General features: G+C 53.6%; 1 protein-coding gene across 2 annotated transcripts; it reads right to left on the bottom strand.

Annotated features, from left to right (window-relative positions):
- Window positions 1-8,186: 8,186 nt before the first annotated feature.
- On the bottom strand, window positions 8,187-20,204 carry AGTRAP (angiotensin II receptor associated protein). 2 transcript variants are annotated; one of them, XM_090268605.1, is made up of 5 exons: window positions 20,060-20,204; window positions 13,269-13,303; window positions 11,825-11,930; window positions 10,747-10,942; window positions 8,689-8,865 (listed from the first exon to the last, which is right to left on the bottom strand). In XM_090268605.1, the coding sequence occupies exons 1-5, from the start codon at window positions 20,084-20,086 to the stop codon at window positions 8,750-8,752; spliced, it is 480 nt and encodes a 159-aa protein (XP_090124731.1). In that variant the 5' UTR covers window positions 20,087-20,204; the 3' UTR covers window positions 8,689-8,749. The 2 variants fall into 2 exon arrangements, with proteins under 2 accessions (XP_090124732.1, XP_090124731.1); XM_090268606.1 differs by lacking the exon at window positions 10,747-10,942 and having other exon boundaries at window positions 8,187-8,865.
- Between the last annotated feature and the right edge of the window lie 2,689 nt (window positions 20,205-22,893).

Raw genomic sequence — 22,893 nt, 5'->3', positions numbered from 1 at the left:
ACCTTAAACTCCCCAACCCACTCAGTCCTCGTGGTACAGAAACAGGGGAGTCCAAAAATCCCCAGAGTTTGCGGCTGGGGGATGGGGAGAAGGAAGCAGCTTTCAGAATGCTTCCACACGCCTGAGGCTGGTGGCTGGTGTCTTTCTTATGCAAAATTGCTTGGATGCTTCCAAGGCCTCAGGTGGGTGGGAGGAGTCTTGAACCAGGGGATGGTATGGAAAGCACACAGAGCCTACGTGGGGTTCTGTGAATGGTCAGAACTGTTTGCAACACCCACTGCGTCAGAGGACGCAGTCAGGGATAGATAAGCAGCTTCGGACATTTTAGTGGGGCTCTCGTGTGCTCCCTCCATGTGGCTTGGAGGAGGGTGGTCTCCAGGCTGCTTTAAGAAGAGGCTCTCGCCATGTGGTTTTGAGAAGGAGAGGAGATCCATGCGCTTTACAGGAAGAAGGCAGTTTGCAAGGAGGCTGAGAATCCAGGCGGTCCTGCATTGAGGGCTGGAGGGCACCACAGCACAGAAAGGACCTCCCCAATCAGCACTGAGTGATTGGCAGCTACTGGTAAAGCTGAACTGTGCCTAGGAAGTGGAGAAACTGTGTTTCTGACTTTCCTAAGACTGGTCAGGTTTGGTAGGGGGGAGGCAAGGATATGTGTTTATGGGTGTTTTAAAGAACACGAGACTTAATGGCAGAAATCCGCAAATAATCTAAATCTATATAACTGTTAAATAAACAATTCTTTTTCTTTTCACTAAACTCTGGTATTGAGAGTTATAGTTTTGGTGGCGGGCAATCGGGCCCCTAGCTAAAGAGCCCGTGGGTTTGTTTTCAATTGGAGCAGCCCAGGGCCTCTGTTACACTCAGTGGAGACTTCCAAGGCCCCGCATCAGGGAGCCTGCTTGTTATGTAAATGTGGTGTGGCTAGGGCACAGCCAGTCTATGGTTTGTGGCTTGTCTATGGCTACTTTCTCACTACATGGCAGAGTGATTTCACAGGCACCTTGCGGCCCACAAAGCCTAACACATTTACTTTCTGGCTTTTAAGAAAGTTTGTTTGAGAAGGGAGGGGGCTGGGGAACGGGTAAAAAGGGAGAGGGGAATATGGTCTATCATATTGTGATAAGTTTACATGGTGACAAATGATTCCTAGAATTAGTGGGGGTGATCATATTGTGAGGTATAAAAATGTTGAATCCCTATATTGTACACCTGAAACTAATATAACGAATATAAGAATGTACACCAACTATACTTAAATTTTAAAAAGTTTGCTGACCCCTGCCCCAGTTACCTTACCAGCCTCATTCCTACCACCTTCCCTTGCTCTCTGTGCTCCAAACACAACAGCCTTCTTATTGTTCTTCCAAAATGCTCCCTGTGTTCCGGCCTCAGGGCCTTTGCACTTGCTGTTGCCTCTGCCTGGAACTCTCTTCCCGTCTCCTCTCCTTCAAGTCCCGGCTCAAACATCAGTGAGCCCTTCCCTGACTGTCTCTCGGACCACAGCCCTCCCTCCACCCCTCCTCTCTTTACCTTGCAAGACCTTTCTCTGTGACTTAGCACCACCTAACAGGCTGAAGAAACAAACCAGTGTCTACTTTTCTCTCTGCAGTGGACTGTGAACCACTGTGTCTCTTTCTGCTGCCATGTTGTATTCACAGCCTGTGGAATAGTACCTGGCACACAATGGGGGCTCGCCCACGGTGTTAACACGTTGCATGCCGGAGAATTTAAATGCCTTTTAGGAATGACGAGAATTCTCGCTACCTGTATGCAATGTGTTAAGCGAATGAGCCCCGTTGAGGATGCATCCTATCTCTTAATCTGCTCCGCAGCCCAAAGAATCAGGTCCTTTGCCTCAGAGAAGAGGGAACTGGAGCTTAAAAGGGCTGCCGGCCCGGCCCAGGTCCGTGGCTGCAGAGGGGCCATCTGGGCGTGACCGCACAGCCACCTCCCTCGCCGGGACCGCCGCACCGCCCACCTCTTGCCAAAGGAGACTTAAGATAGCTGAACCCACATATCGCTCCCGCTTCCATTTCCTCCTCCCCCATCCCACGCCCAGGCTCTCTGTCTGCTCCCAGCTCCCACCACGTTATCTGCCCGCTTCCCACTCCGCCCCCATCCCTGTCCAGTTACGGAACGCAAAGCCTCCCTCCCGTTCCCACCCAAAGAACTTGCCCTCGGTATTCCTGCCTCCCGAACTTGCCTTCCAGGGCGTGTGTCTCCCTCTAGCACCCAGCTGGGTGTGAACCTGAAGGGGACCTCGGGTAGGACCGCTAACGATCCAAGCAGGTATGGATGTGGGGGGTCAACGTCAGAGAGCGTGCCGCCCAGTGTCCCACGGATGCCTCGAGGGTGGGCCACCCGTAGCCCCCTCGCTGTGAGCATGGCCTCCGCTGCTGCCTGCGCACGCGTGGGCCCGGGGGCGTGGCCTGTGGGGTCCTCTGCCGCGAGGGTTCTGCCTCCCCCAACCCGCGCTTCGCATGGGCAGGAAAAGCACTTGACCTTGTGCAAACTTCTTGCACACGTAAGACATGTAAGACCGTCGGCCCCCTGGTCCCTCCGATACTGGCTGGAGTCCACCCTACCCACGGCTCTCGGCGCTGTGTCCTCCTCTCTCCACCCCACTCCCCGTTGGGCATTTTCCACCTGTCAAGTCCTTGTCCACGCTGTTCCCACAGCTCCCCGCCCGGCCCTGTCTAGATTGTGTTTTGCTCCTTCCTGAACATCCCATGGAAGAGAAAAGAGCCCTGGGCCAGGAGTCAGAAGACCTGACCAAGATCGGTTCTGCCGCTGTGTGACTTTAGGGAAGTCCCTAACTTCTCTGAACCTCGGGTCCCTTATCGGTAAAAGGGGAGTGGTAATACCCACTCTGCTACCCTCTGGCTTGATGTAAGACGTTTAACAAATGCCAGACAGCCTTTCTTCAAGCAATTCTTGAAGGAGGGGGTGATTATTCCTTCCTTCTTAAGCTTGTGTATCTAATACCTCCTCCTAAACCTGCTGGATTGAACCCGCTGGTATTCAGGTCTTGTTCCTATTTTGTCTGCAGTAATATTTTTGCCTTAAAGTTAAGCTGGTCTGATACTAACTCAGCTACACCAGCTCTATTGGGGTTATTATGTACCTGGTTTAACTTTTTCAGCCTTTTACTTTCAGCCTTGCTGTATCCATATGTCTTAGGTGTGCCTCTTATGAACACAGTGTGGCTGGAAGGTTTTGTAAAAAATCATTTACAAGTGTATGATGATGACATATTTCTACAAACCATCTTATTTTTGTGCTTGCTAATGGTCAAGCGCCATTTTTTTTTTTTCTTATCTTTTTTGCTCATTTTTCTCCCACAGCTGGCTGGAACTTACATGTTCTATTTCAATTCTTTCAGTGGTTATCCAAGACATTTTAATATGTGTATTTCATTTGACTAAGTCTAAAGTTAATTTAGTATTTACCCTTCTTTCAGACCCTCCGCTCCCCCCAACCACCCAAATAAAAGACTTTATAACACTTTGTGTCTGGTCAACTCCTCCTGAAATATATTATTATTGTCAAGGACACTAAACTACATTTACTATTTCGTGTTTGTCACCTCTTCCTTATGGAAAAATGTCCTTCTCCCACAAAAAGATTCTTTAGATGTTTCTTTCTTGAAGGTCTGTTGGTAACAAACTCTACTGTCATTTCTCTAAATGTCTTTCTTCATTTCACCCTCATCCCTGAAAAATAACTCACTAGTGTGCAATTTTAGGTGGACAGTTATTTTTATTAGCATTTTGAAGGTAACACGCCTGTCTTCTGACATCTATTGTGGCTGTTAAGTCATCAGTTGCTGGTGTAACTGTCATTCCTTCTAGGATGGCATCTTTTCTACCTGGTTGCTTCAGGGATCTTAATGTTTGTGCCTGGTGTTTTGCAGTTTTCCTCCATCCATTCATTCTACGCCTATTATGAAGCACTTACTGAGTGCAGGCACTGTTCCAGGTGCTGAAAATACAGCCATGAGTGAGCCAAATTCTGAGATGAGGACTATGAGCCTGGATTTCTTATTAATTCTGTTCAGTGATCATTTGGCTTCCAGAATCTGAGGTTTGGTGTCATTTTATTTTGGAAAATTCTCTGCCATTTTTCTTCTGAAGGTCACCCTTCTCCCACCGTCCCCTACAGGAACTCTTGACTATATTGATGTAGGACTTTCTCACTTTATGCTTTGTTTCTTAACCTCTCATACTTTCTGCTTGTTTCTGGTGCATTCTGTGTAATTTCTCTAAATCTACCTTCAAGGCTGTCAATTCTCTCTTCTGGTGTCCTTGTCAGAGTCTTCTCTTTCTGGATCTGTGTTTCCAGCTGTGAAATAAGGAGGACCTAAGGAATTGGTTTTCATCACTTTGTGCTTTGGGGACCCTACTTTATGGAGCGACAGTGGCGATGAGGGGACATACTCCACCCAGGTAGCTGTTGTATATATTGGGTAAGATTTCTTTTGAAGAAAGGGTTTGAAATAACAGACTTTTCAAACCACTGGGCTGGGGAGACACTAGGCTTCCTTCAAGTCCAAATCTGTGATTCTGCATTTAGATCTCTGACATGATAATGTTTCATAATAACCTGGTGACTCTGTTGATAGTCTCTGGAGTGATATGTGTACACACAAGCCCTCAGCCACCTGGAGAGCTGGACCCTTGGAGTTCTACTGTGGCCAGTGAGGAAGACTTCTGCTTTACTTCCTGACAATTTTTTCAATTGTTTGAAAACTTGTAGAAAGTACTCAATAAATGTTTATAGAATTAATAATAAATGAATAGATGGATGGTCAGATGATCTGGTGTTGGGATTCAGGACATGCTACCCAAATATTTGGCACGGTGGCATATTGGTATCTTCAGCTGAAGGAGTTTAAGAAAATGCCAGAAGCAGGAAGGTCACTTTGACATCCCCCGACTTCACCCTCCTTCCCTGAAATAGGTCATAAATCTCCCATGAGAAAGGTCCCCTCTTTTACCAGGAAAAAAAGACTTCTTATCACCAGAGATAGAGGATTTATGGCCAAGAAACCTGTACAACAAGCCTTGCGAAACTAAGCCTTGTCTTGTTGCTTCTTCACCATTTACTACCCCGAGCTCAGATCTCTGTCTTGTCATTTCTTCACAAGTTTGTTGTTGCTTTGTCTAAAAGGTATAAACACTTCCTGTTCTGGGCCCTTCTTCAGGTCTTCGTTCCCTTGTGAAGTCTTCCATGTACACATAAAAATTCAATACAATTTGTACTTTCCTCCTGTTATTCTTTGTCAGTTTAATTTTTCTCACCCAGCTGGGGACCCCAAGAGGGTTGAGGAAAACTTTTTCCTCCCTTCTCTTTCCTGAATACAGGCAATGAGATCTAACTTTTATTAAACATGTTGCTAATTTTCAATCCTCACAAATCCCCAAGTTAAGCATTGCTAGGGATAAAGAAGCAAGCCAGTGACTCTCAAACCAGTAGGAGAAAATGAACAGATGAATCATGGAAAAGGGGCCAGGAAACGACATTCCGCAGCTCCTCACACATATCTCTGGGATCAAAAGGAGGAAGATCGTTGTCACCAAACACAGAGAAATGGGGAGATGGAGCTGGATAACTTTGCAAATAAGTTGGAGACAGACCTATAACTAGATTACCCTTAGTTAATCACACCCTGAGTTAAGTAGTCAAATCAGTTAGATTGTGAACCCAGATTAACCAGTAGTTGAGAAACTGGGGGAGGAGAGTGGAGGGGGAGCTAATCACATTATAAAACCAGTTTTCTTTGTCTACCTTGCAGGCGTTCTCCTGGCTGGCGGTGCGCCCGGCTCTGCAGACTCGTGAGTAAACGGCTCACTTTGCTGCTCAAGTCCTGTGTCCCAGTGTTTCATCGTGAGCATTTCTCACAGCATTATCATCCCCACTTTTCAGATTAGGAAACTGAGGCACAGTGACGAGACCGTCCATTGTCTCTTACCCAGCCAGTGGCAGAGGGCACTTTGGATGGAAGCCAAGGCTTTCTGGCTCTAGAGCTGGTTTGGAGGGAGGCTGTGAGAGCTGGAATTTCCAGACCGTTTTGGAGACTCTGAGGGCTGGCTTAAGTGGGGGCCGGGGGCGTTGAGGTAGGGATCTGTGGGGACTGCTGGCTCTGGTCTGGTTTTGGCCAACAGGAGAAGACAGTGACCGCTCTGGGGCACTTACTCTGGCTTCCTCATCTGGAAGGTTCAGCTTTGTGAGAACAAGAAATACAGTATTGGTGAACTAGACAAGTGATTGCAGCTCTCAGCAGGAGACTGGAGGCAAGAGGAATTTGCTTCCTGTGGTTGACAGTTTCTAGAAGATCAAGGCACCAGAAACTATAGACTGTTTCCAAGTCCTTACAGAAGCTGGTGTTTTTAAGAAAACCATGGTGGTGAGGTCTGGTTGGAAAGACCCGTTACCGCAAGTGTGGCCCATCTGAGACTGAGTTCCTGGCCTGGCCCTAAACTTGGCCTTCCTGCTGTCCTCCCCACCCAGGGTTGGTGGCAGCTCTGGCCCCCAGCTGCTCAGGCCCCAAACCTTGCAATCACAGACTCCTCTCTTTCTCCTACATTACTGAATCCTGCCGCTCTGCCTGTGAAGAGCACCCAGGAGCCGCCCGGTGGGGGAAGGCAGACGCCAGCAAGCTGGCTTCCAGCCCCCCTCGGCGGCGTAACAATGGGCCTTGGGTCTGGACACTTGCTCACCCAGAGACGGAGCCCACAGAGCCCGTGTCCTGCCAGTCACCTTGTATGGGAATGTCTGTCCGTCTCAGGCCCAGTGCATGCCCTTTTGTGCTGTTTAAGCACCTGGCCAACCCCGCTGCTGTCTCTGCCCTCCTTGGGGAGGGGACAGGGTCCTTCCACCTTGGCACGAGAGTAAGCAGATTCTCCCAAGTCAGATGCCGGGGAAGACCCGCTTGGAGGATTGACGCCTCCTCCACCCCAAGCTGACCTTGCTGTCTCCCCTCGGCGTGAGTGAAGCACTGTCCATCCAGTGCGGTGCTCTCCTTAGCACCTCCACGACCAAGGCTCAATGGGTGGGAGGACCCGAGTCGGCCCCTGGGACTGATGACTGGGACATGGTGGTCTGCACATGACCCACTTGTCACCGCCCCACCTCTACCTCCCAGGCCAAGCCACCAACACTGTCCTTTCAGAACGTTAAGTCAGACCATGTCCAACTGCCCTTCTTACTCAGTAAACATAAAGTCCTCAAAATGACTGGCTCACTCTGTACTTCTGGCCCCTGCTGCCTTCCTGACCTCCCTCCCACCCCCTCCCCTAGGCCTCCTGGCGGTGCCCCCGAACAGGCCATTTCTGGTTTCACTCAGCATCCCTTGGCCCTAGTGCACGGGTCCCTTCCCAGAGGTCACGACGTTCCCTAATGTCTGCTCCCTGAGAACACGTTCCCTTCTTTTAGGGCCCTTGCCTCCCAACAGAGGACCCTGAATGTCTGCTCCCCGAGAACAGGCCCCAGACTCACCCCGTAGCAGCAGCACCATCAGGCACTTCGCTTCCTTGATAGATGCAGACAGGAGGATGGTGGGGGCTGTGCACTAGGCTTTCACCTCTCCATACTGGGGACAAGCCAGGATGGGCCAGACACCTGGGACCAGTGCTCGAGTCCCATCCCAGTCAAAGTGGGGTGGGGTCCAGGCCAAGGGGCCCTCGGAGCTTCTGGACCAGTAGCAGTTCCAGTCAGCTGAGGCCAAGACACAAGGTTCACCAGGAAGAGGTCACCTGTCACCTCCAGACCCGATGTCATCACAGGCTCACGGAGCAATCCCACCACCAACCTCGCTGTCATTTTGGGACCCCTTCTGCATGGATCATCACCCTTGGGCAAGTGTTAGTCCTGATAAGACACTGAGGTCAGAGAGGCTACGGTGCCCAAGGACACACAGCCAGCCAGTGGCAGAGCAAGATCCAACCGCTACCCGAGTCCTCTGATTCAGAAAAAGACATCCATCTGCTGCGCTGACAGGGTCCTCCTCTGCAGGGGCCTCAGCATGGCGGGCCTCGCCGATCAGGAGCCTCTGCCTCCTTGGCCACAACAGAATAGGCAGCTGAGCCCGGGCGCCCTGGGGATTCACAGGAGAAAGCGGCCTAGAAACGGCAGGCCCAGGCGCCGGCCCAGCTGGGATACTAAACATGGCTCAGCACGCACCCAGCTACAGAACTCCCCACACTTTAATGCCATGGCTCTGAGAAGGGCAGCTGGGGGTCGTGGTGGGTCTCAGGTGTGGCAGACACCTCCTGCCTCCAGCCCCGGGGTTCCCGGGACCAAGTGACCAGGTGGCGAGAAGCACAGGGACCTCCCCCGTGCCAGAACGCTCCTGGGGCTGAGCACAACCGGGAGCTCAGGCCTTCTAAGGGAAGGCTCGACAAACGGAGGCGGAGGCGTCTCTGGCCCGTAGAGGCTGGACTCTGCCAGCCTCAGGAGTGGCTTGGCCAGGAGCCTGCACGGAGCAGCTAAGCGTGGAGGTGAGGAAGGTGACCACGGTTCCCAGCCTGGAACCAGTGGGGTACTTGGAAGGGAGGGGAGGCCTCAGGAACGTGGGGACAGATGTGTGCACAGGGGCATTCAGGCAACACCTGAGATGGGGTCCAAGAAATGGGGGCCGGGTGTGGCCCTAGAACAGCGTCCAGGGCACAAGGAAGGCCTGCAGACCGGACCTCCTCTACAGTCTGTCATTCTGGGCCCTGAGCTGGGGTCAGGCACAGCAGGGCTGGCTTCAGTATCCCTGTGAGGTGTGACCCTTGCCCTCGAAGCCTGCATAATGGTCTTCTGGGACCTCTGGTGACTCAATCGTCTGGTAGGCACTGTGTTCCTGGGAAGGTCCGAGGAAGCCTAGGGGGCGGGGAGACGGAGAGAGAGGGAAAAATGAAGGCCGAGGGCTCAGGACATGCCACTGAGTCCAAACCAAGGCCCACTCCATGCCCCACCTGGAAGGCCAGCAGGACAGTGACGGCGGCCACCGCCCCAGGCACCAGGCCTTTTGCACGCCCATTCAATCTGCCTATAACCCTACAGAGCAGGTGCTTTTATTGTCCCCACTTTACAGATGGGGAAACCAAGGCTCAAAGAGATGAACTGACTTGCCTGACATTACACAGCTCAAAGCTGCGAACTAGGATTCAAACGTAGGCAGCGTGAGCCCAGAGCCAGGGCTCCTAGCTACCCTGCCTCAGTGCCTCCCCGAGCGGTGTGCCCCCCCACCCCCAGCCTTGGCCCAGGCAGGGTGGACGCTGTTACTCCATCCAGCAATTTTCAACCTTTTCATCTCACGACACAAGAAAACTATTAAAATTCTGCAGCCCAACAAAAAAATATATTTTTTGCAGATCTGAACAAAATGTAGGTATAATTTTGATTCATTTATACCAGATTGCTATAGTGTTGGCTGTTGTCATTTTTTTACTTGACAATCTAAGGGAAAAGGGGTCAGTGTCCCTGATTAAACAGTCATGTATCATATGTTTTAAAAGTTCCTTTCTTAAAAAATATGTATTTATTTTTAGAGCGGGGAGAGAAAAAGAGAAACACTGATCAGTCGTCTCTCACGCGCCCCCAACTGGGGACTGGCCCACAACCCAGCCATGTGCTCTGACTGGGAATTGAACCAGCGACTTTCAGTCAACAGGCCGGCACTCAGTCCACTGAGCCACACTGGCCAGCGCACAGGTTTTAAAAATTCTGACTCCACACGGGCTGAAAATTACTGCTCTGCCCAGCAGGCCAGAGCCTGGCCACCTCAGAGCCCAGAGGGCTGGGGCTGGGGCCGCAAGGCGGGCAGTGGGGCTCTCAGTGCCCACACTCTGCACTCCCATCCCTACTCTGCTCATCTGTCCTATGATCCTGAACAAGTCCCAAGGGCTCTGGGCCTCAGTTTCCCCATATGTCCAATAGGAAGGATGCTACTGGCTCCCCCTCACCCCAGGGCAGGCCCTGGTAGCAGTGAGGTTGGCCAAGGCAGGTGCCCCCAGGCCCCTCCTTCCCTGGGCCCCACTGCGCCCCCAGACAGGTCACCACAGGTCACTCTAACCCTCCCCTCAGGAGTGAAAGGTTGAAGACCTCACCCACCTCTCCCCACTTCTGAGAGAGGGAAGGGAAATGAGAGCCTGTGGCGGAGAAGGCAGGACAAGGGCTCAGCCACTCGGGAAGGGGTGCGACTCAGAGGGGGTGTGCCGCGGGACAGTGAGGGGCCGGGCTAAGGCGAGAGGGCCGCTCAGCAGGGGGAGCACCTGCGTCCGTGCTGGCTTCAGCTGAGGTTCCCCGGCCCCTGCTGGCACCCAGATCCCAGGAGGCGGGGTGGGGTGGGGGGGTGGGTGCGGCTGTAGGAATGGGGTTGGCGGGAGCTGAGCGCACAGGGTGGCCCTGCAGGTGCGTTCAAGCCTCAGGCTGCAGACTGCCCAGAGCGGCCTATGGGACCAGGTCCCAGCGCCAGCCACATCTGTGCTTGGGCTCCGCGCGGGGTCCTGGCCACCACCCAGCCTGATACCGGGGAAAGGTCACAGCAGGCAGGGACAGCTGGGTGACCACAGAGCTCCTGCAGCTGAGACCAGGGGCCGGCCCACCTTCTAGCCTGGCGCTCAGTGCTCACACCCAGCCCCTCCCTGCACCTTGAGCCCTCGTTTGCTGGGGTCAGCTCCCTGGGGCCAGGGATGTGGGGAGATGGCACCTGGCCAGCAAGAAGGGGGACTGGAAGCCGGCCAGAGGGGGTGGCCTCACCCGCGTGGAGCAGGAGCGTGCCCCCGCGCTCCCGGTACATGTGGTAGACCAGGCAGCAGGAGAAGGGCTTGAGGAGCAGGCTGAGGATGGCCATGCCCGCGCCGAAGCGCAAGGTGTCTGTGAGTTTGTCCGGTGGGTAGAAGATGCTAATGTGGATGATGTCCAGGAAGATGGTGGCCACCAAGCCACCCAGAAACTGCAAGACAGGATGGCCCAGGGCCCAGGCATGGCCACGCGTCATCAGAGTTTACGAGCACAATGACACTGTGTCACAACCCCAACATCCTCCCCGCCCCCCCGCCATGTATCAGACCGGAAGCTGCATTTGAGCTCTGCTGTATTCTTAGGGTTTGCTGGGAAACAGATCCAGTGCCTGCTAGGACTGCAGGGCTGGAGCAGGGATTCAGGGGGTCCCTGAGGTCTAGACCCAGCCTGCCAGCTCCACAAGAGCCCCCACCTATTTCCTGTCACCACCCTTGAAGCCATGACAAGGCACAAGATTTGCTTCTAGACCCTCCAAGATAGAAGGTACCTCGGAATTCACCCACTCTGTCTCCTCCACCAAGGAAATTCCTTCTCTGAGGCTCCCGTCACCCCCCTTCTGGGCTGAGTGGGTGTTGGGAAGTCCCCCTGAGGGACAGCTTGTCTGGGCCGTGTCCACTCTGACCTCACAAAGCAGTGGAGCTCCCTCTTCGCGGGTCCCCCAGCTAAATCCCTTCCTCCTAAAAGAGGGTCCTGGGCGGGGGGGGGGTGGGGGGGGCAGATTTATTGAGTTCATGTTCCACGGCCCTCGGGGTGTGGCTGGTCTGGGGCACTGGCGGGGCCCCGCCCTATGCCATTCTGGGGAAGGACGACGAGCAGACACCAGGCTCTGAGCCAGGCACGCAGAGAGCAGGCCAGGCTAACGAACACGCACACACGTGCAACGCACACACATGTGCTGTAGCCTGGGCGGGCTTATCTGCAAGGCTTCAGAAAATGGAAAATGGGGGCACGAGGAACAGACAAAAGACTGGGGCCGGTAAGGGGAAGACAGCAGGGACCACGGGTCATCCTAAAACCAGGACTCCACGCTCACCATGCTGATGGCATCAACAGAATCCCGCTGAGCGATGGCCCACACGCCCAAGGCCAGGATGGTGAAGTTGGCCCAGGCATAGGAGCCAGAGAACATGAGGCAGCCCCTGCAGGAAGATGCACCTGGGTCAGGTTAGCAGGTGACTGCCCCACAGGTGCCCACCCCCTCCCACAGGTCACCTCCCTGGAGCTGCAGGGTCTGAGAAGAGGACACCGTCTGCCACATCACTTGTTCCCCAGCTGTAAGCCAGGAGTGTCAGCAAGTCCCACGGGCTCTTCTTCCAAACGGGATCCCTTCAGGCCCAAACCACCATCCTCTGCAGCCAGGATTTACCAGCCCAGCCTTCTCACTGGTCTCCTTACCTGCACTCCTGCCCCCTCCAGGCCATTCTCTGAATAGCAACTAGTAATGTTAATCTGGTGATAATCACTCCTCTGCTAAAAGTTCTCCAACAGTTTCCTGTCCCACTTGGGATAAAATACAAACCTTGTGCCATGGCCTGAGGGGCCCTGTGGGAGCCGCCAGTGACACAGTCCCCTTTACTTCCCTCTACCGAGGACACCTGGTCCCTTTGCGTCATTTTAGTCTCAGCTCAAATGTGAACTCCAGGACTCCTTTCCTGGCTGCCCAATTTTAAATGCCACCTCGTCAGTTTCTAACACAACGCCCACCCTATTTGATTTTTTAGGGTATTGCTACTAACTGATATGTTTACTTATTTGTCAACCCAGTGAAAATAACAATTAACAACTAGCCCTTACTAGTATCTGGTACAATTCTAAATGCTTTGAATTAACTCATTTATGTGCATTTGTGTTAACAACTCTAGGAAGGAGGCACTATTATGATCCTCATTTTATGAGGAAACTGAGGCACAGAGAGGTCAAGTAACCTGCCCAACATCCCACAGCTGCTAAGTGGTGGATCTGGGATTTGAACCCAGGCAATCAGACTCAAGAGACCATGCTCTTCTTCACTATTGTCAGTGGGTCTTGACTGCCCCAGCATGAAGTGAGGCACTTCATAAATTTAAGTGACATTCACTGAAGTGCACACACACACACACGAAGCAGTTACATGTAGAATGCGCCTGGGCTCAATGGTCTTTGGGGACTTTCAGAAAGCAAGTGCAGGTCCCACAGATCAGACTCACCGACTCAAAAGCGAGGGGGGGGCGTGACTGAGGAATCTGTATTTGACCTGGTCACCCCTTGATGAGGGCTCAAAGCGTCTAGGAGGCAGTGAGGGCAAAGGCCTCTGGGAACTGCCTGCCCCTCCAACATCCTTGGGATGTGGGGAGCTTGCTGATGATCTGCTTGACAAAGGTGCTCTCTCTAGTCTTGGAGCTGGTTGGGAGACACGTGGGCAAGACCCCAAGAGACAGGTAGACCCATGTCCCGGGGGACAGGTGGACAGGGAAGCAGACACCTGTGGAGTCACTTACCACGTTGTCAGCAGCCAGTGAACCAGGATGATCATCTGTGGCACAAAATGGGGGGGGGGGGAAGAGATCTGTGAATGTGACCACCGTGGAGGTGTGGGGTGGAGAAGCTTTTGGAGCCAGAAAACACAGGAGGCCCCTGCCTAGCCCCTGGGTAAGAGGGCTTCAAAGATGTCTGCTGAAAAGCAACACCAGCGATGGCAGGTGAATGGCAGGGGCTGTGGGGTGTGGGGAGGAGGAACAGGCCAGGCTAGAGGACACTGCCACATCTCCCCTCCCAATTCCCTTGGGGCAGCTGACACCCACGCCCCTTCCTGCTTCCACGGGCTGGAAGCTCCTTGGGGAACCGGGAATCTGCTCTGGAATGGGAGGACACCTTGGTGGGAAATGGCCAGGGGTGGTGGCGGGGAGCTCCGAGAGGCTGATTTCTTGGGACCCTGGCGCTGGGGTGCTGTGCGGGGCAGGAGGGGGTCACAGCTGGGGGGCAGGGGCCTTGAGGGCCTCGGTAAGGAGCGTGGGTTCCGTCCTAAGTGCGCTGAAGGAAGCCACGAGGGGCTCATCTGCCAGGAAGCAACCTGGTGTGGCTGACGTTAAAGGGAAAAAAACCCTCTGGCTTTTTTCTAGATTTCTGTAATATTCCACCCTTTTTATTGCCCCGTATGTCCTTGAAGTGAGAGCCCCCGTGACTGGTACTGGTCTTCACGCCTGGTCATCAAAGGGGCCCTGGCTGGAGAGGAAGTCACGGAGCAGATGCTATGGGAGCACAGGGCAGGGCAGCCTTCGTCAGTGGGCGCTTCCAAGGGAGGGACTCTGGAGCCTGCTACTGCGGGAGCGTGGCCAGCCAGGCCCTGGCGAGGGACAGCGAGGTGTCCCAGAGTGCGTGCACTGAAGCACGGGCAGGGAGGCAGGACCCGAGCCCCAGGGAGGAGGAGGCAGAGGTGGGGGTGGCACTGAGGCTGTGGGAGGCCAGGAGCCCCAAGGCAGAAAGGCCGAGGGGGCCCCTGAAGAAGTGAGTCAGAGCCTGAGGAGGGGCGCAGAGAGCTGTGGTGGGCACTGCTCGGATCTGCGGGGCCCCGGAGAGGGTGGAGGGAGAGGTGTGCCGCCTGCCATAAAGCGCTCCGGCTGCGGAGGAAAAAGCATTTCTAGAAGCGTCAGTGTTTACTGCGCAGCCTTGGGAACAGATGCCATTATCATGTCCACGTTACAGATGAGAAAAGCGGGGCTTAGAGGAGAAGGAAGGCGATCAAGATCCCTCCTAAGGCAAGTGGAAAAGCTCGAATTAAATGGTAAGTCAGATTCCAGAGCCCGGGCTCCTAACCTTCGCACTGGAGACCAGGGGCTACTGGGCTGGCGACAGATGTGGACGCTTTCCACACGTGGGGGAAGAAGAAACGCGGAGCAGATGGCCGGGACACCCCACCTTCACCCCAGTGACCAACGCAAGTGACCCGAAAGGCGGTCTGACTCCACAGCCCCCAAAGCTCAGAAGACTAGGAAACTAATTCTGCGAGGACCCAGGTGCCGACTGGAAGGAGGTCCTGAGGCTTTGAAGGGGCCCAGTCCGCGCTTCACAGGCCAGCCCTGGAAGGGATGTTCGCGATCGTCTGCCTGTGTGTGTCCTTGAGCGTGTCCCCTGTGTCGGGCACCACTCCCAGCACTACCTGTATGTGAACTCACGAAACCCTCACACTCCGCTGAGGCTCCATTGCGTAGCTGCGGAAACTGAGGCTCGGGGGTAAGCGACTTGCTCAAGGTCACAGAGCTGGTCAGCAGGCAGAGCAGGCATTCAAACCTGACCGGTGACCAGGTGTCACCCGTTGTCACCTGACTGTTAGTCTCTCTGGGCCTGCGTGAATGTGCTCTCACCATTACAAAGACGGGGAAACGGAGGCAGGGAAGGATTAGTCTTCCCTGAGTTTCTTCTGCCAGAGGCTTAAGAGAAGTGACCAAAGGGTGCTAAGTTGCTTAAACATTTACTGGTTGAACCCAACACCCCTGATAGCTGCCAAGCAGCCGCCCTGGGGATCCGGTGGTGAGCAGGGCAGATGTGACACTGCCCCGCCCTCCCCAGCGGGAGACACTCACTAATCCGATAACCACCTGAGGAGGGAGGGATCCCATGAGACCCCTGTCTTGGAGGAAAGTTACAGCAAAGGAAAAGAAACCTCGTTTTACAATAGGGAGGCCATGATGAAAATGGTGAGGAGGGGGTTCAGTAGGGGCAGAGAGAAAAGGGCATTTCAAGCAGAAGGGAACATGGAACATTCTGGAAACTGAACAGAAGCCAATGTGACTAGAGTAGAAGAGGGGAGTGGGGGAGGGACAGGAAGCTGGGGGAGGGCAGGGCTGGGCCTCAGTGGGAGGAGGAAATTCTGATCTTTATCTTAAGAGCCAACCACTGTCCCCTCTTAACAGGAAGCGCTGCCCACAGACAGGAGGGGATCGGCCACACCATGTGGCCAGCCACAGTGGTCCGGGTATCTGGCTTTCAGACTGAGACGCCGAGGAAGGAGGCCAGGGGCGGCAGCTCACGTCACCATCTTGCCCTGAGCATCAACACCTGATCCTTCCCACTGCGGGCTTCTGTTTCAGGACCGGCCTCATCGCCCAGGGCGCTGGCTCGCCCATCTAGACTGTGCCCACAGCAGGTCTTGCCCACACAGCCCTATTTCGGTGAGGCGAAAGGCTGAGACCTGGGAGGGCAGCAGGTCCGCAGGGGAGCCTGTGGGGAGGTCACTCGGTATTACCTGTGAGATCGAGACTTTTCCGAGAGACGGAGTGAGCACCTGGCTAAGGTCTGAGACTATGCCACCTCTTTGGGGGAAAAAAGGAACATAAGCTGGAGATACTGCAGATCCTCCAGAGACATACAGTCCCCTCCATGTGACATCACTTTTGTTTTATACTTAAGAGACTTAGCACTACACCCAATCAATCACTTCTCTTAAGCCCCTGGGGAAAGAAGCCCACTGAAGACTAAGCCTCCTCTCCCTCAGTTTCCCCATCTGTGCAAGGGGAGGGCATACCCGCCCAGGCCTATATCCAGGTCAGCTCCAACAAGAAACCTGGCTAAACCGGCCCTGTCCTTCCTCACAGCCCAGGAGAACAGTGACTCATCTCAGCACAAAAGAACTGTCTGCTGCTCTGGGGGAGGTTTCTGGTCACCAAGGGGACACCTGGGATTCTCAGGTACTGCCATAGAGAATGGGGGAGGGAGGGGCAGGATTTCAGAATGTGACAAGGAAAGAGGAAATAAAGACTGAGCTCCTGGACTCTTCACACAGTGCTTGGCCCAGCGGCGGGGGGTGGGGGTGGGGCCTGCCCAGCTCTTTTCCAGACGGTGTCTGCAATGTGTCAGCAGACCGGGGAGGAGAGGGACAATGAGCCAAGGTAGCTGGGGTCATGGGATGCTGGACTAGGAATAGGAGTCCCTGGTTCTGGTCTAGGGACCAGGTGCCTTTGTGTCTGAGCCCCAGGTGCCTTCCTTCTCCGTGAAATAGAGGTAATGCCTGTCCCCCATATGTCCCACGGGGGTGCCTCAACAACAGAAAGAGAGGCACCCGGACGGTCCCCGTATGTATCCACCTAATAAGCACAAGCACCTGTAGGGGACAGGCACCCGGTAACAGCATCAGCACGAGCGACTCCTGCTGCTGATGAGGACCTGCCCGCCCTGTGCCCACACTGCCCTGAGCACTCAGCCCACATCACCCTCGAAATTCCATGGGGGAGGGTATTCATTCGTTTTACTTAGGAAGAAACTGAGGCTGGGAGAGGGCAAGTAAACTGGCCCAAACTGCAACACTCATAAATAATAGAGCCCAGATGCAAATCTCAGAATCGGTCTATCCAGCCTGAGTTTTTGTGCCAACAAGCGTGTAATGCTGCACTGCCTCCTGGACCACTGGATCCTCCTCTTATCACCCTAGAAGATAGGGTTTATTTTTATCCTCTTTTTACAGCAAGGAAACTGATACCCAGAGAGTTAAGAAACCTGCTCAAGGTCACATGGCTAATAAGTAGCAAAGCCTGGCCTTGACTGCGGGTTTGGGCCCAAGGCCTGTGCCACACTGTCAGGACAAAGCAAGGGAAGGGCAGATGGGAATGTGGTTCAACCTGAAGAAGGGAAGGCTAAGGGGAAACCACGGGGGCAGGTGGGCCCGGACTTAGGCCCTTGGTGTGCCAAAAGAGGGCGCATGGGGGATTGGGGTGGGGTGGAGAACCTCAGATCAATACACAGATCAGTATGTGGAATATACTCCTACCAGCCCCGTGCAAAGATGACCTGTTACGTGAGGCAGTGAGATCCCCGAGGGTGGCTGAAGCTAAGGGCCACCAGCCAGGGCTGCCCTAGAGGGGCGACAGAATCAGCCAAATATGTGGGTCTGATCCTGGATCCAAGACAAAGAGGCTGTGTGACCTTGGGCAATCACGTGACCTCTTAGAACTGCGGCTGGCTCTTTGGGATGTTAGGGCCCATTTGTGTGTTTCACAGGGTTGTTGTGTGGATCTGGTGGGACAGGAAGGTGGAGAGGTGTGCGAGACACTCAACACAGTGCCTACCAGGTAGTCAGCCCCTGATACCCAGCTGTCCTGAGCTCTTAACCCTAAGGTGACACTACCCCCCACCCTTCCCAAGGGCCTCTTCCAACAAGGACTCATGAACCCAGGTCTAGTCCTTGCTAAGCTTGTCACATTGTCATTCCTCCAGCTCAGGACTTGCCTCATTACAGGGCTTGGTGAGGTACCGCCCTTTGTGCAAAGGGCCTGAGGCAGCTGTTTCTTCTCATCTAGTACCACTGCTCATCCTGGCTGGGCACAAGCAGGCTTTTGGCCAACGCCCAAGGAATGTATGAGGGAGTGGGGTGTGTACGGGGGCATGGGGGGGGGCATTTCCCCAGCTCCCTTGGGGTCTGGATCTCAGAACATTCCACCTAAGGGTCTGTGAACAAGGAATCAACAGCTGCCCTCCATAGGGTGGCCAGACTTAATGAAAACACAGAACATCTAGTTAATTTTTAATTTCAGATAATGAATATTCTGTTAGTATGTCCTGAATATTTCCTGGAATATACTTATGCTACAAAAAAATCACTCATTGTTGATCTGAAATTCAAATTCAGGTGGATGTCCTGCATGTTACCTGGTGATCTTAGTCCCTCAGGGCCTTCCAGCACTTCCTTGTCTCTGACTAGTAGCAGCAAAGACCCTTAGAGACAGGGGGTCTTATGTCCCAAGCCAAGGGAAGGACCAGTCACTTGCACCGAAAGCCAGCGCAGCTCACACCTATGGTGGCACTTGGTGGGCAGGCCCATAACATCGCTCAAAGAAAGCCCCACACCGGCGAAGTCCTCCTGATGGACACCAACTGTCCAGGCAGCAGTCAGCCCTTATGAACTGGTGGCCATGCAAGGACAAAGCTTTGAAGTCTGACCTGGAAGGTTCAAGTCCTGACTCTGCCACTTAATCCCTATGGGACCTCGGCAAGTTATTTACCTCATCTGAGCTGGTTTGCTCATCCGTAAAAAGACGACAGGATCAGCTTTCTGGGAACGTTGCTGTGATTAAATAAATAACCTGGCATACCACAGATGCCCCTTTCAATTCCTGCATCTCTGCCCACCTCCTGACTTTCTCTCAGCATTATTTCAGGCGAATCTCTAATCAGAGAAAAGGCAGTTGGCATTAACCCCATGCTGCCTGAAACAGAACGAGTATGGATGCCAACAGACCTCAGCTGCCCTCATGTCAATTTCTTCCCAGCTAACGCGGCACCGCAAGCCCATTCCACAGAGCTGTTGACTGGACGCCTCAGGACGGTTTACCCAAGGGAGTTCGCTTACAGTCCGCTTGTGGGAAGTCATAGCATAGACGCATCTCATAGTCCAAATAGGGACGATGTGTTGTTTGTGGCCCTTTGTCACTTGGGGTTCCTTTAGTGCCAGACACCACTGGCTGCTAAGTGCTTTGTCACTTGTGAGTGTTCCTGGATATAGGTCTCAAAGGAGTCTGCACTGATACCCAAAATGACAGGTTTGGTTCAAGGGTCACTGCCTCCCAGCCAAAGCTACAAGCAGCACAGCGGGCGGGGAGAAAAAGAACAGCCAAGGGCATCCCGAGGAACTGAGGACAAGGCTCAGGAAGTGAAGACACCCCAGGAAGCCCGCCAGTGTTTTCACAAGAGCGCAAAGTTAGGGTTTTCTGCTTTTAAGCAACTTCTGCTGAAGTTCGTGTTTCTTAGGAAATAAGCACGATGGGTCTACATACTTTGGGAAAACTACTTGTCTGGGAAATCTAATTTTCTTAACTTGACTTAGCAAACGGAGGAGGGTACCAGGCGGTGGTGGGAGGCCAGGTGAAAGGTCCAGCCCCGTTCTCTGTCAGTGAAGGGGTGGCATCGCGCCTCCAAGCCCCCCCTCGGGCTCTCCGTGGACCCCTCCCCCGCGCCTTCCCCTTCCTTCTGGGGAATTCTGGGCGTGTAGGCTGAAGCGATCCCCCCGGGGCAGAACGCTTCCAGCTGGAAGGGCCGGGCTTCGGGAAGGGGAGGTCCTTTCCCTCCACTGCCGCCTCCAGTTCCGTCTCGGTCGTCCCTGCGGGTCTTTCCCTGAACCCCGCCTCCTCCTCACCTGGGGGCTGCATATTCTCTTTCTCCCGGCCCCTCCTCTTTCCCAAACTCTCTGCCCTCTCACCTCTAACATCCCACTTTTAAAAAGCAAACGTCCGCCACACTCGGGAGGCCCGCCCCGCGCCCGCCCGCGGCGTGGCCACCCCCGCCCCGCCACGCCCATCGCCACCTTAAGGTTCACGGCGGGCAGCTCCATCCCGAGTTAGGAGGAAGGCACCTGCGCGACAGTCGCGGAGGCTCCTGGCCTGCAAACTCCGAATGAAAACTTGCCAGCTCCGCCTCGCCCGCTGCTCCGGCTCCAACCCCAGCTCAACTCTCGGCCACGTGGCTAGGGTCACATGACAGCTCCCGCGTTGCTAGGAGACGGCGTCGCGCAGCGCACGTTTACTCCAGGCTCCCAGCTCCCGCCACTCGCTGCTCAGGCAGCGGCCAGGTGCGGCGGGAGACCCCAGGATTTCTCTCGCCAAGGGCGCAATATCTTGCCTGGTTAACACCCCAGCAGGTGGACTGATGGGACCACCTGCTGCGGGGAGAACTTGGGGGAATGTCCAGGTGCAAGCTGCGGATGTGGCAACAGCCGGTGTCTCGTTTCTTAGGGCACCCTCACTCCTCCCTACTCCCCAGTGTTAAAGAGGAGACATTTACAGGACCTACCTCATGGGATCCTTGCGAAGATAAATGAATAAATTCATGTTAAAAAAGTTATTTTGACACTTGTTAAAATGGTAAGGAAGACGTTACTTTATTCACGACTATTGCAATAGGGATATTGGACATACACCAAGCTTAATTATGAACACAACAAGGAGAAATGGGGTTTTATCCCCAAGCAGCAGAGTGAGGGGTCAGTGAGCGGAAAATTACTAAGAGGAGACGCATGTCAAGGGTAGGTGGGATTGCACTAAACTGACCTCTCAGGATTCCGGCTTAAAGGCAGGCCAAGGACTCAGACATCAGAAGTATGCGTGTGTATGTACATTAGGGGGTGGGGTGGAGTGGGGACTTGATCAGATGCCAAGGGCGATCAGATGTCAAGGTCAGGGTTCTTGCTAAAATCCGGCTCTGCAGGCCCAGCAAGAACAGGATGGACACACAGACCAGGCTGAGGCCTAGACAAGGAGAGGGCTCAGAGGAGCCAGACTCAAGTTTGGTCAAGGATAGTTTTTGGTCGAGGAAGAGTCCCCGGCGCTTAGTAAATGGACAGTACCTATAAGATCTTGTTATCAGTACACAAGGGGCCAGTGGTTGGCACCCACTCGAGGTAAGATGCTAAAAGCTTTAGAAAAATCTGGCTGGAAGACCAGCAGAAAACCTATAGGATGCATCTGTCTCCAGAGGGAATAAGACTGGAGAAGACAGATTCTGTCAAACTTCCTGTTTGTCCCTTACCCATGAATGGAAGAAATTGAGGGGGAAGAAAAGGATGTCTCCCACCTGGCATCTCAAAGACTGTTGACCACCCCAAATAGGAACATGAATTCCCGCTCCCTCCATCCTCCCCCCCACCCCATCCCTCACCCATGACCAGAGAAAACCTTTATTTGCAGGACACCACCTTTCATTCAGAGCCACCTAGGGTGAGGGTCTCCTGGGTCCATCCGAGTACTTGTTCTTATTTCCAGGAGGGGGAGGATCCCCGTGGGAACCTGCAAAACTGCCTGGGTGGGTCCTGAGATCATATCAAGACACATGCTCTCTCCAGATGCAAAGAGGGGATTTTTCTGGATGGGCATGGGGACCACTGCAGGGCCCACGGGCCTCATCTGATGCCGCATGCGGAGATACAGTCCGCCAGCCCGGGCAGGACGGCACGGCACTTGCCAGTGTAGCCGAGAACTGGGGAGCTGTAGAGACCAGCCGCACGGCTACATCTAGCTTGATTTGTCAGGACTTAGAGCCCAGGGGAACAGCTCTAGGCCGGAGCAACAAGAGTGTGAGTCCTGGCTTTCTCCACTTACTGTCTGAACTTGGGCAAATTGCTTTACCTCTCTGTACTTCAGTTTTCTCATCTGTAAAAGGAGCATAATTACAGTATCTTCCCCAAAGTGTTGTCAGGACTTGTAATACATGAAAAACATGTAGAACAGTGCCTGGCAGACTAAATCAGGATTGACTCTATTTTTACCGTTAATAATTAGTTAATTATTTTTCCTAATTACTATTATCAGCAGAGTACCTAGAAAAGAGTAATTCCTCAATAAGCGGTGGGTATTATAACATTGTTATTAGATTATTATTTGTCAGTTTCCTTCCAGGAATATTCCCCATGTACCCCAAATCCTAGAGGTGTTTAATTCAAGCCTGATGGTCTGTAACAAGACCGTGATCACCTTGTGAGGAGAAAATGCAAAACAAACAATTCCTGGGATTAGAGCTGACATTTATTTAGTACTCGTTTTGCCGCAGACAGTGTGAAGGGCCCGCAGAGTAACTGCTCACAACTGCCCCATGCTGTCGGTTCTGTTCTTACCTAGAGTCACAGTAAGGCAACTGAGGCTAAGCGAAGTTAGGGGGCTTGCCCAAGGGCCCATCACTAATTGGACGAAAGTTGGCTGGGACCCAAGGAAGTCTGGCTTAGGACCCTGACGTTCAGCCACTCCGCTCTGCTGCCCACATTGAAGGGAAATAGTGCCCAGGCTGAGATGCAAGGATGGAGGCCAGGAGGGGAAAGGACTGGAGCCAGGCGAAGCACAAGGCCGGGTCTGTGTCATATCTCTGCAGCTCGTGCAGTGACACTGCATTCATCATGACCAGCTGGGGCCCGAGGCCTGGGGGAGGTGGGGACAGACCCAGCTGGCTGCGGAGGGGAGGGAGCCCAGGGGAACAAAGGAAAGTGAAACTATTCTCAAAGGGGCCAGAGTTCCTGCTATGACCCAGCATGACTAATGGAGGACAAATGGACCCCTGAACAGCACATTCCACAAGATTTTTTTTGGGGGGGGGCGCATTATACTTTTAGTGAGTACACTTTTAGAAGTCACATTTAGGTTTTTCATGTCCCTC

The sequence above is a fragment of the Furipterus horrens genome, unplaced genomic scaffold, assembly GCF_987537825.1.
Source record: "Furipterus horrens unplaced genomic scaffold, mFurHor1.1.pri manual_scaffold_3, whole genome shotgun sequence".
Taxonomy (NCBI): domain Eukaryota; kingdom Metazoa; phylum Chordata; class Mammalia; order Chiroptera; family Furipteridae; genus Furipterus; species Furipterus horrens.
The sequence above is the reverse complement of the archived record's forward strand: the minus strand, read 5'-3'. Positions and strand labels throughout refer to the sequence as shown.